Below are 13110 nucleotides of genomic sequence, written 5' to 3' on the forward strand. Positions count from 1 at the left end.
TACAGTCATGATGTCAGGATGGACTTTTTTCTTGCCATCTTTATGTTAAATAAGCAAGTGTGTGTATAAATTTGGCATTATTAGGGTAAAGGGTGCCTTACATCTGGTTATCAAAAACTGAAGGTAACTTGATTATTTGTGGTCTCTGTAGGCATATCCTATAAATGAACACTTCCAAAAAAATACTTGAAATGTTACTTTTCAGTATAGCCTTGATTATGACTTCAGTCTTCAAAGACTTAATGCTGTTGATTTTTTTCCTAATAGTGGCTTAGATTAGATTTAGGCCTAATCTTGTTTACCTGTGTAAAAACATTAAGGCTTTAGCTTGAAGTTTTTTTTATGGGTTTTCACAAAGCAATTGTACTTAATGTTGATGACCAAAACCTGACTCTAAAATGTTTTAGAGGGTAGCAGACCGGCTGTATGGTGTCTATAAAGTCCATGGCAACTATGGAAGAGTATTCAGGTAAGAGTTCATCCAGTTTTTTTAAAAAAAAAATTAGAGACTGAGTGATGTGGAGAGGGAGGGAAAAGGGAATTTGTTGGTTTTGTTATTATGCTTTTGAAAAGTATATCTGAAACATTTCAATGTCTACATTGAAAAACTTCATATTGCAGTACTAATGAGATTTCTGTGTTGGATATAGTGATATCTAGATCTGCTGAGCTTAGTCTCTAGTGGAAGACTTTAGCTGTTTGTTTTGTATTCCAGACTTCCAGACCTTTGGGGCTTTTCCTGTTGCGTTGGCATTCTGTTTCTTCAGAAAGTAACTTACTACCTATTTTCATGCAGTTGTCTCTGGAAAGCTTCTCGGTCAACAAAAATCAACAACTATATCCAATTTTAGTACCTTTTTTGAGTGAATTTGCCAATCGTTTTTTGATTTATATGAGTGAATTGCATGCTCAAGTTTTCCATCTCACTAGAGAATTAAAGAATCTAAACTTCTGGTTAAGGGAAACCTCCTGCTTCTACACACTGTTCAAGTGCTAAATTTAATTCTCTGGGTTAATGGATTGCAGATGTCTTTCTCATTGGGGGTTTTAAAATGAAATTAGGTGTAGTGCTGTAATAACACAAAGACAAACAAATGTCAACATCAGCAGAGTAGAATGTTTATGAAAAAGTGAAGGACAGAATAGATGCATTAGACATAATTTATGTGAAATATAAGGGGACCCCCTCCTTTTTTCTTGTAAAAAGAATTGTGGATGTAATTCTTGTAACTAAGAAATCTCATAAGGTTTCACAAAGCTGAGAACACAATTAAAATTGCAGTATACATACTTGGATGTCCAGGACAAGTCTCTTGCTATCTTTATTGTAGGTCTGTTTCCTTCTTTATCTAAATGATCTCCCTAAAGTGAGTAAGTAGTTGCAGTAATGAGAGGGTTGTAACTTGGTGTACTATTTTTTTGTTTTGTTTTTTTTTAAAAAAATGAATAAAACTAAGCTGCAGTCTACTATGAAAATGGAAAACAACATACAGCAAACAGTTTCAGGAGCAGTAAAATGCTTGCTAATGTCAAATCCCACCTTCTGGTTTTTGGAATGAGAGGCTTCTCTGATGTGTTGCAAGTCTAGAAAGCTTAGTTTCTTCTTGATAAGCACGTTAGACCAAATTCTGGTTTAGAAAGTTCCCTCTTGCTCCTGCCCCCCCTGTTTATTTTAAGTGCTGGATGTGTGTGTGTGTTGGTTTGGTTTTTTTTTCAATTGAGTTTTAGCTATTTAAACAAGACTCAGCTTAAAATCAATCCCAAACTAAGTATGTTTGTGAGGATGAGTTCAAGTGTCAGGGACAATTGTTTAACAAAGTGCCGTAAATAGCCTTGCCACATTGTCAGTGTTGCTTCTTAAAGGAAGAAAACAGTTTGGCCAAGTCTAACTTTGAGACAGTTTCCATTCAGGTGTCACCTGGAAAGAAACTATATACAGGATGCAGCTTATTAACTTCCCTTACCCTTCACGTGTGATGTTGTTTCTCGTTTGTTTTTCCTACAGTGAGTGGAGTGCAATAGAAAAGGAGATGGGGGATGGGTTGCAGAGTGCTGGCCACCACATGGATGTGTAAGTACTGACTGAATATCTGATAGTTTGATGTAAGCCAGATGTGGAACTCGCCCTTTTTCCTCTCGTTTCCCTCACCCCAAAGTACATACAAGTAGACTACTGAGAAAGTTGGGGGTGAATTGTTTTTAGGTATACGGTGTTCCTGTGATTTGGATGCAGGAACAATTTTAGCATCCATGTACGTATTAAGTAGCTCAAAAGGTCTCAGGAGAACCAGAGGGGGTCTCTTTTTTTATTATTATTTTGAAATTGTAGAGGTCTTTGGAATTCTTCCAGTTTTTCTCTCGAGCTACTATGCCAGAAACTGGTGGAATACAACTTTAATGTACTGCAGACCTGACGAGATCCGTTTGGTTTTGATAGCAGCATTTTGTACCATGCAGTAGATGGTACACAGATTTCGATTTAATTACAGAGAGTTAAGAAATTTAATTAATCGGCACCAAAACTGCAATGGATTCTTGAAACAGATACTGACTGGATGTAATAAAGTAGAGAATCCTCCCTCTTTGCATCTTTAGAGTCAGTTGGCAGAGTACGCAAAGCACAACCTTCAAAATAAGAGTCTAGCACTTCAGAGTGCTCACAGAAGTGGTATTGTAGGCACATGCTTTCTGCTTTTCAGGTAGTCGTATATAGTAAGTGAAACAGTGTAATTTCTCATCACTCTGATTCCTCTTCTATAATCACGCAGTGCAGATGAGTAACAATGCCAGCAAGAGATGGAAGCTGTTTGACATGTCTTTATACAATATTTTTACTGATAAAGTGTAATTTGTGTGGAAGTTACCAGTTTTAGTTTACAGTGTAGATTTACGTATGTACTACTGCCTGGTTGTTACCGGGATTGTGCCTTGTCAAGTGGAAGGGTTTGAAAAGCGATGCCAAACTCTGCCCTCAGCTTCTTCAGAATAATTCTGCTTTTATCAGATCTTTAAGAATTTCAACCCCTCTGAATAATTTACTCACACTTCTGTGTTTCGGCTAACATGGTGGTTTGCACCCAAAAAAAAAGCTATAATGATTTTTAGGCAGAGGGGTCTGGTGAGAATAAAGAAATGGAGAAAGTATTCTGTTTTCAGAAGAAAATTGAAGTTGAGATGGGATACAATGTTAAGCACCTACTGCAGTATGCAGAAATTGAAGAGATTATGGAAACAGGGTATAATATAGAGCAGTTAAGGAGGCACAAGCAGGTTTTCAGTGGTTCAGATACATCACACTAAGATGTCAAACACCTAGAAATGCGTAACTAACTAAAAGACGTGGGTCCCACTTCTCAGTCGGGAGGCTGAACCCTCTTCACACATCTAAGGTACTTAATATTTCTGTCTGTGACACAGTTAGGGTTAAAGATCCAGAGTAATGGCAGTGAGTTTCTGGGTAACTTTAAGCAATGCATGAAGTCTGAGGTACTTTCATTGTCTAGACAGCTTTCATTGTCTGTCATCTCTTCTGCTCTGGCACTCTTGTACAACAATAATCTCTTGGTGACAATCAAGCAAGAAGCAGCAGCTGTGAGATTCAGGAACTTGTTTAGTGACCCATGTGGTCTCCTACCAGTAAGGTTCATATCTATGATCTCTTAAAAGAATAACTTATCAGTCCAGTTACCATTCCCATAATGTTAGACAGGAGTTTATTGCCACAGAAAGCTACTTCAAGAAGGTTGTCTAACAGGCATGTGAAACTTCAAGACTAATTTAATTATTCTCTATCTACACCATATGCTGTAGTCTTTACTAGATGTTTATTTAAACTTTTGAGTTGTTATTGTTTAGTATGATCTGAAACTGCTTAATATTTGGAGAAGACATCCCAAAGCTTCTCTAGGTGTGTGCTGTATAACAGGATGAGGCTTGCTAAAGTACAGAAAACAACAGAGTATGCTGAGAAAGCTCAAGTGAATATCTGTAATTCTGGTATTTAAAAGATGAAAGAAAAAAAAGCCAGACCTTTGTCTTCTGTCCTTTATGCTATTAATAAGTGACCCTTTATCTCTGTATTAACTAGACTGTCATTACAGGTGGAACCAGTCTAAACTAAAACAGGGGTTTAGTTGACGATTCCGACCAAGAGTGGAAACATGTTAGGTACCTTTAGAACTCACTGCAGTGTTTCTCTGACTTCCCTACCTGCTTAGGACAGACCAGTATTTAAACTTTAGCTTAGGCAGTCAGAAATATAGCTTGTGTTACTACTTTTTTTTCAAATCAAACTTAAGGGTCATTATGAAACCCCTGTCTAGGTAAGGTGGGTTTTTGTTTGGTGGGGGTTTTTTTGTTTGTTTTTTTGGAGAATTGTTCTGCCACAGATGAGCTCTAGCACTGCTCTAAACTTAGAACTTTCTTGATACTGAAATATGGTCCATCTGCTGCCCTGAGAAAGCTAACCACTATACTAAAATTATTGCACTTCAGAACTTAAAAAGAGAGTAAGCCACTTATGGCCTATATGGCTGCAGGATTTTTTCAGAACAAGTATATTTTTCAACAGTTTGGACTTCTTCCTTACTTTGACTCATAATGTGAATTCTTGTTCTGCCTCTTCTTTTATCCCTGCTACTTAAACTGATCTACTGTTGCTGGTCATTTCATATGTTATGCTTATTTATCACCATAGTCTGGGTGGGGCTTTTCCTGGATGTGCCATGTCTTTGATTTCGCAGAGCATCAAAACAACTCATCTTGCTTGCAAACTTATAAAATCCATGAACAGATGGACATGCCTACGGCTCTTCCTCGGTCTTCCCATTCTTCCAGTTATTCTGCAAGTAGCTGCTCCCCCTTTGAAGAGCCTTAGTTCTCATGCCCTGCTGAGCTGGCCTGAGGATGATAACTTTCAGTGGGAGTATCTCCCTCAGATACCTCCTTTAGATTCCCAGGGGTCTAAGTGACCTTGTTTCTTTTGGAGCTTGCAGGAGGGATTTCTTGTTCTCTCCCAAGTCACGTTACCAGTTCCCTTTCAGCTTAAGACTCTGCCATTTCTTCCATAGAGCCAGTTACTGGAGAGGCACAGGAATAAAGGGAAAAACTTAAAGACTTTTTGCAAAAACTTTAAAGCCAAGAGGTGCTGTAGTTAACATTGGAGTCATGTTGTGCTGGTCACTAGACAAGTGTGGACATAAGCTCACTTCAGAGAGCCTGCAGCTGTGTGAGGGATTGCCACATACCTGAGAATCCAGACCGAGGTACCAGAATAGATGGCATTTGTGATGGGTTCTCATTCATTCTGTTTATCTCCAGTGGCACACACCCTGTATTGTGGGCTAAAGTGGCATCCTATTTCTGTCACTGTGCCAAGTGAGATGTGCAGTTACCTCTTGGCTGTAGACCTGTCCCTGCAAACGTGTCCAAGCACAATCATCTTGGTTAGTGAGAACCTATTAAATACTATCCAACAAGCAATATAAACAAGAAAAAGAAAGTGCTTCTTGCCATTTTTAGGAGACATCAGCCTAAATGGCAAAACTCTTACTGAATGCAAGAGCTGCAGGGTTGGTCCAAGCCCTTGTACTTCAGATTTCTCCCTAAAAGGAAGGTTTAAACTTCTTGTTGCTCTGAATTGATATGCCTGACTTATATAGCAGACAAAGCAACAGACTTCCAAGGAGCTGAAGGACGTAATGTCGTGGTGTTCAAAGCACCACTGTGAGTTCTCTTGTACTCAGGCTGAATAACGAACAATGAGAGCAGCCCCTTTCCTTTTCAGGAGGTATGGTGTCCATGTTGCTATGCCTTAATGCTTTAAGCCTTGCAGGATTTTTTCTGCACCGTGTCTTTTTTGCCATGGTGCTGCCTGTTGCTAGTCAACTGAAGAAAAGGAATAAATTGTTTTTCTTTCCTGTAAGAAAAACTGCCTCATCTTCAGCAGATAAATTTTGTACTTATCAAAAGATTCATTGTAGTAACAACCAAAGAAACAGGCCTGCAGGAATGTTTATATTACGTGATTCAGAGTTTAATTAAAAACAAAAGAGGACCCCTTTTTGGAAGTGCCTTTCACTGTGTTACTTTGTGACTGGTGTTTCTGTCAGACAGGTGTCCTTCCTTGTTACTGTATGTGTAGTCCTTAAAGGTTAAATTAAGGAGCTTTATATTTAATCATGGCTGTTTTTCACCAGCTATGCAGCTTCTATCGATGACATACTGGAAGAAGAGGAACATTATGCAGATCAGCTGAAAGAATATCTCTTCTATGCAGAAGCACTACGGTACGTACGGAAGAGTATAGCTCAAATGGAAGCTGTAGTCCTTTCCTCCAACGTTTGTGTTGATGTTGAATTTAGTGTGGTATCTTCTTCTGCTCTGAGAGGTGGAAATGTCAATATTGTGGAATCTCCGTGTTCTCACTTATTTTGCTTACTCAGATTTGATTGCCATGTGGGTGGCAATACAAGTTAGAACTGAGCTGATCAATAGTGAAATGACAGAAATGTTAAAATCTGTATGCTGTGGAAGGTAATGCTGTTTATTTCTCTGGTTACACTGTTTCCTTGGCTTCTTGTATAATAGTGTCCCAGTGTGCTGAAAGCTTCAGCTTTCAAACGAGATAGGCCAAACAGAGCTGCTACAGCCATTACAAATTCCAGCAAGTTTCAAAGTGCCCTATGTAACTTTCATCTGCTGTACACTATTGTGCATCTAAATATGGATGTTTTGGGGTTTTTTTATGTTAGCCTTTATAGGGCAGTCCTCTATCACGAGCATGGATACAAAAGCAAATTGCTTTATGCTGTAAGATTGCGCTTAAAGCTATTGTGGTCTCCATGGACTGGCTCTGAACCTCTTGGAAAGGTCCAGTAGTGCTGTAGAGAGTTGGGTTGGTGAGTGTGACGGCTGCTGTGTGGGAACGCGGAGCACTACTAGCCTCTTCTGGGAGACGAATGTGCATCCGGCAGTGGAGTACGGATGTAGCATCATCAGCCCACACAGGACTGGGACTTGCTGCAGGTGCTTAGAGGAAACTCTGCTCTTTTCCAGATGAAAGGCACTGTATGTATCGAAGAGCACAGTTTCTTGTTTCATTGTTTTAAAAAATAAAATGTGAGGAATTTTATGATTGACTGATACATTGCTGCTATGACAGGTACCATCTCCAGGTACCTTTTGTAATAGTTGTGATATTTCTGTAATGTATTTTGAATAAAACTATTTTACAGTGCTGTCCTTAAGTAGGTGGTAGGGCTTGTATTGCTGAGAGTGTCTTGGAATGAGTCTAAAAAGAGAAGCAGAATACTGCTGTACTAAGAACTTTCTTTATACTTTGATCCAAGCTTGCTTAACTACAGCATTTGCAGAGTTATGCATTCTGTGATAAGGCTGTTGAATTCAAGCTAGATAAATAACTGAATGTGCTGCCTGCCAAAAGAAAAAAAAGCATGATGCCATTTGTAAATTTTAAATGGAGAGAAACGTGGCAAAAGAAAGTACTACGTGACAGATCTTTCATTACTTTTCAGGGCAGTTTGCAGGAAACATGAACTAATGCAATATGATTTGGAAATGGCTGCACAGGACCTAACATCTAAGAAACAGCAGTGTGAGGAGCTGGCAACAGGAGTGAGTCTTTTTTCACTTTCTTCTCCAAGATGCCTCTATTTTTTATTTGAGCCAAGTTACTTAGAATGACATTTAAATGGCACTAACATGCTGGCTGTCGCTTAAGAGAAGCAGTATCATATGAGCTGTAGGCATCTGAGGTTTAAAGTAACTTGGTTTTTGGTGACATAAGCTGTTTGTACCAAACGTCTTTTATTGAATACTGAGCAAGTAAAGGGTTGCAAGAAATATGACCTGAGCAGAATAACACAAACAACTCTATCTGAAAGGTCAAAACATTGGGAATTCTGAAAGGATTCCTCTGCCTTTTGAAAGGTGGATGTTAGGGATATGTGGTGTTAGTCCCTTTTATATGGAAGATAATGTTACTTAAAACATTATCTGAAAGTGGTAACTTAAAGTGTTTAGAATTCTTAATATTGCTGTTGGATCTGTTGATATCCTATACAGAACTACTTTATGGCTTTTCTTTCTCATACAGAACACAAGACTTAGTTTCTTTCCTACTTCAGTAGGAAAACTGCTCTGAAAGGTTATCGGTATCAGTGGAATGACTTGCCTATGGCCCAATCCACAGACCAGCCTTAAAGAGTTTGAACATCAAATTACTTTGTCCCCACGTGGTCTAATATAAGCCACCATACCTCCCATAGCTACCTATCAAATGATGAAAATTTCATTCATTAAATAGAAGTTAAAGCAAAAAAAAATCAGCTGAATAATAAGAATAAGCCCAAATGCTGGTAAAAATTGCATAATGTCTTGTGGCTGTGCTCAGGTATCCCAAACCTAGAGTGTCTTTTTCTTTTGTAGACTGTGAGAACGTTCTCCCTGAAAGGGATGACCAGCAAGCTCTTTGGACAGGAAAACCCGGAGCAGAGAGAAGCCAAGATAAAGGTTCTAGAAGAGCAGATACAGGAAGGAGAAGAACAGCTTAAGTCTAAAAATCTGGAGAGCGGGTAAACGACCTTGACTTTTTCAAAGAAAACACAGGGCTTGTCTTAGCAAAAATCCTTGACTGGATGCTCTTGAAGGTGTTTGCATTTTATAAGTGTTTTTAATATATTCTTGGTGTTTATGAGCTGTCTATAAAAGCTCCTGTCAGCTGCAAGTTGTGAAATAAAGTACAGTACATGCAGTTAGCTTCTGGTCTGAGTGTATGGCTTATGTAAAACCTGATGACTTTCCCAGTTACTGAGCCCACTCTAATGGCTGACTTGCATGCTTTTATGTTCAGCTAGTAATACGTTCAGCCGGTGGGCTTGTAGGTCTGCAGCTGAGTAGCCTAAGACTCAAAAGCTGATTTGCTTCAAGTACAGTATTTAGTTTGGTTTATGTGTATGGGTCCTGAGCTCATATTCTGCAACTTCTTGTATGGGGGACAACTGACTCCTGTTTGAAAGAGATCAGAAGTTCTGGCGAGTTGTGTTTGAGTAACTGCTTCTCAGTGCTCTAATGAAATTTTCTTCAGGAATGCAAACATGAAAAATAGGAACCAACATTCCTAAAGCAATGTGATTGTGTCAGAACATGTTCATCATATAACACAAGGGGTAAACGTGGTATCTCCTAATATGTTAGGATTAGAGCTGGAAAGATAAGACTGGTTCATGAATAGTTCAAAACAACAAGACGCTCAGTAAATGCCATTTCTTAATCGTTTTGACAGAAGTTCTGGAGATGTGCTTTTGTAGCTCTGGAAGCAATTTTCAAGTGAATACTTGCCTTGTGTATATGTAGTCCAGCACAAATGAAAGCTATGAATTACAGAAATCTACGTCCATTTTTGTTAAGGAGACCTGAAGACACATCACTAAACCAACAGAATTAATTCCTGAAGTGAATTGTCCAAGTCAAATTTGCATTGTAAATGTTTGTTGTACATGAGTGTCTCCAATCTTCGTGACAAGTGAATTTTCACTTTGGAAAGATGAAGATTCTGACTTGACAATTGAAAACCAAACGTGCAATGTTGTGCGCTAAATGTTAGCATAAAGATACTTAGTTACCCCAACAGAATCTGAGGGGGAAAAAACTGTATTCTGAATTATGCTGGTTCTGTGGCAGTGATGCTTCCTGGGCGGGGGAACCCAAAAGCCCAAACTAAACAAACAACACAATGCATCCTGTGAAACTGATTCTCTAGTTTAGATTCTCTAGTTTAAAAACCTGAAGACGATGATGGAGAATTGGTAGTAGTGCCAGTTATAAAATGAAGATACTGTGGGATGCATAGTAATTACAGGACTTGGTCTGCTGTCTCAAAGATGGAGCACTTTGTCATACATAGTTTGTCTGCTCAGGGGAAGGAAGACGAGCTGATCATGGAACATGTAAAACACTTACTAACAGGAACAATTGCTTTTAATTCCAGAGACTTTGTGAAAAGTGCCTGGGCTGACATTGAACGGTTTAAAGAGCAAAAGAATCACGATTTGAAGGAGGCGCTTATAAGCTATGCTGTTATGCAGATTAGCATGTGCAAAAAGGTACGTTCAGCTTGTGAAAGGCCAGGCTAGTGTATTTATCATATCAGCAGGGGATCGGATGTAAACTTTCAATAACTAGGAACATTGCAGTCACAGAAGGTTGGAAGTCACTAGCGTAAAACCTCCGACATATTCTGTCCTACTCTAACTCAGTGACATGTTAATGATGAGAGAGATACATATAAAGTATGGATGTATATTAGCAGTGTGGTCCAATTCCAGTGTGGTCCCTGCCTTATTCTTGCGTGAAGTTCTGTGGGAATTTTTTGTAGGATCTTCTGTAGAAGAAAGCCTGATGTTTAAGTTTGCAAAGAAAGTATATTTCCACCTATTGCTTTTTTTTTAACTTTTCTTTTTAAAGGGAATTCAAGTTTGGACAAATGCAAAGGAATGCTTCAGCAAGATGTGATTATCTCGAAATGAATTCCTCTTCCAAGTGCCAGAGAACGGAAGCACAAACGTGTAACACCAATGTTAAGTTGCTCCGTGACTTACATACAAATCATGAAATAAATGATTGAATAGTTATTCTTTCTGCTGATTGTAACTGTTAATAAAGGACAAAAAGGACATGTTATTAAATGTTTAGCCCTGACTGCCACTTCTGTGGCGTATTTTATATGTGGTAGCAAATAATTCAGGGGTAAAAGAGTTGCTGAAAACCACAGCTCTGTATTGGGGCAAAGGTATGGGGAAAGTTATCCCAGAAAGTATGAACCGAACTGTTCTGAGACTTGTGAAACACCATGCTCTGTAATGTGTAGATCACTTCCAGATGCCCTTCTTTTCAGCCCTTGCTGTTTAAAATTTTTAATGCTCAAGGGTGCTTTGGTTTTATAGTGGGACACACAGTTGTGTTCTCAAGGCCTACGCTATAAGAGGACAAAAAAAGAAATATTGTAATGCATAGGGTTCGTATTTAAATGCCTTTGCATGTCCATAGAGAAATACGCTTTTCCAGAGTTCAGGTTAAGCAGTCTCAAGCTCCTGAGATGTTTGAAACTCTCTACAGTAGAGGTGTTGTACAATGGTTTGATACAATATTCTCCGTTTACTGGTTCCCACTTAAGTTTTGATATGGGCATTGATTTCTTATCAAAATTCTTCCTGCAAGTAAAGGAGACTGGTGATCCAGCTGAGCAGCAAAACCAAAGTCAAAGCTGGTGAGAAGTGGATGCAACTTCTGTTTGGTGGTTTGGAACCTGTTTACACCAGATGTGAATCTGGCCTGTGGTACCTCTTCTTGTAATTGAAGTGGTTTGGTTCTTAAAAGAATAGTTCTTAATGAACATGCTGAAATAAACCTGGTGCAACTTGTGTAGTACTAAGAGCAGTGATGTGCAGAATCCACAATGAACCAAGGTGTCTATTTGGCTCTTGTAATGATGTTTCAGTGTGTGCGTGTGTATATATGTGTGTATATATACACGAGTATAACATGATTTGCAGTTACAGGTACTTGCATTAAATTTTTCCAGTTATGAAAAACACCACTGTCTAATATTGGGCTTTTTCTGCATACCTACTTAAAGTTCCTGAAGTCTTGTGGAATTTGTCAGACTTGTTTGCTAGTTCTAAAGGAAGCTTTGTAATATTCTGTTGAAATGTGTATTTAATTATTCTGGATTATAACACTACTCAGATTTTGACTTTTTTTTTAAGAGATACTCCAGGAAGTCCTTAAATGTTCTTTTGATAAATTGTCTAAACATAGTTACTGATATGTCCATGTTACTTTTGTCTCTGCAGCATTTCTTTTCTATAAAACCATTGTAAAGAATTCGTAGGCCTGGTGTACGCTACAGCTTAAAACTCTGAAGTAAAATGGTGGTCACTCTGATAACCTGTGTTGGCTTTTTCAAAGTATATGACAGTGACGCTCCTGGCTGATGATGCTGGGCAGAAAGAGGTCTCTCCATTTAACATTTACAAGTAGAAGCGTTGTTCTGTTTGGAGGTTGCAGTATCCAGTTCCGATACAGGCTGAAGGACTCTTACATTCCAAACCAAGAAGTTGCACACTTGGCGTATTCAGTAAACCTTCTAAAGGAGTGGTGCCTTAATACAATACCGTGAGGCGCTCAGAGTAGGTATTTTTCATGCACTTTGATTTTTGGTAGATCTTTCTGGTGCCTCTTTCCACATTTCACTTGCTGTACATCTTATTAAATGTATTAGTATGCCTTTTTTTCCTTGCTGGTTGTACTAAATTTAAGAAGAGAACAAAACAATTCTTGTAAGTTTTGTGCCAAATAAGCTAAATAAAACTGCTCTTTGATATTTTTGTTATGTTGTGTTTTTGTAAAAATGCGGTCTTCCCAATTTTGACAACTGCTGTTCAATTTCTTGAAATTGGTTCTTGTCCATCTTAGCTCTCAAATGGCCTCCAAACTTGAGTTTAAAATTTGAGTAATAAACTCTGCACAACTAGCTGATTTACCTTTTAGGTGAAGAACATAGTGCTGAGGCCAGAATTAGATGCTTGTTACAAGCCAGCTTTGATCCTTGCTTTGTTCGTGCCCGAACAAAAGTAGCTGTTGGAATTTCATGCCTGTCTTCATCTAGGTAAGAGAAGATACATTTGAAATGGGTTTGTGTTGTTTGACAGAAAATGGGTGAAAGGTGAATTAAGGATAGTTTGCAGAAACTTTTTCTTTTACTTCTGCTGTTTCCAGAAAAGCATTGCATGCAGTCTGTGTACTTGTGGATCTTAGCAAACAGTGAAGGTTTCTCCTCCTCTTTTAGCTTTCTAACTTTTTAAGGGGAAATCATCTAGTTAATGGCTGTTTCCATGTGGTTAATAGGATCCACATGACAAATGTTCACTTGTGAAACATGCATTTTTCTGGTTACAGTGCAGGCTTAACTTTTGTAACTTGATCCACTTTGCCTCGACGAGCTTCCTTCAATTATCCAGTAAACATCAAAAACGGGTGGAAGGCCTTGAGAATAACAGCAGGTAGGTAGACCATTTTAACTTGATCTTG

At 38.6% G+C, this 13110-nt stretch overlaps 1 protein-coding gene across 1 annotated transcript in view; it reads left to right on the top strand.

The window, feature by feature from the left end:
• Window positions 1-11389, top strand: part of SNX4 (sorting nexin 4) — a 34057-nt gene extending 22668 nt beyond the window's left edge. Inside the window, exons 7-13 of the mRNA XM_009698590.1 lie at window positions 408-469; window positions 2006-2071; window positions 6198-6287; window positions 7536-7635; window positions 8449-8594; window positions 10010-10124; window positions 10486-11389. Coding sequence (XP_009696892.1) covers window positions 408-469; window positions 2006-2071; window positions 6198-6287; window positions 7536-7635; window positions 8449-8594; window positions 10010-10124; window positions 10486-10533 — 627 coding nt within the window. The 3' untranslated portion in view covers window positions 10534-11389. The remainder of the gene's footprint in view (window positions 1-407; window positions 470-2005; window positions 2072-6197; window positions 6288-7535; window positions 7636-8448; window positions 8595-10009; window positions 10125-10485) is intronic.
• The last annotated feature ends 1721 nt before the right edge of the window (window positions 11390-13110 follow it).

The sequence above is a fragment of the Cariama cristata genome, unplaced genomic scaffold, assembly GCF_000690535.1.
Source record: "Cariama cristata isolate BGI_N322 unplaced genomic scaffold, ASM69053v1 scaffold10344, whole genome shotgun sequence".
NCBI classification, from domain to species: Eukaryota; Metazoa; Chordata; class Aves; order Cariamiformes; family Cariamidae; genus Cariama; species Cariama cristata.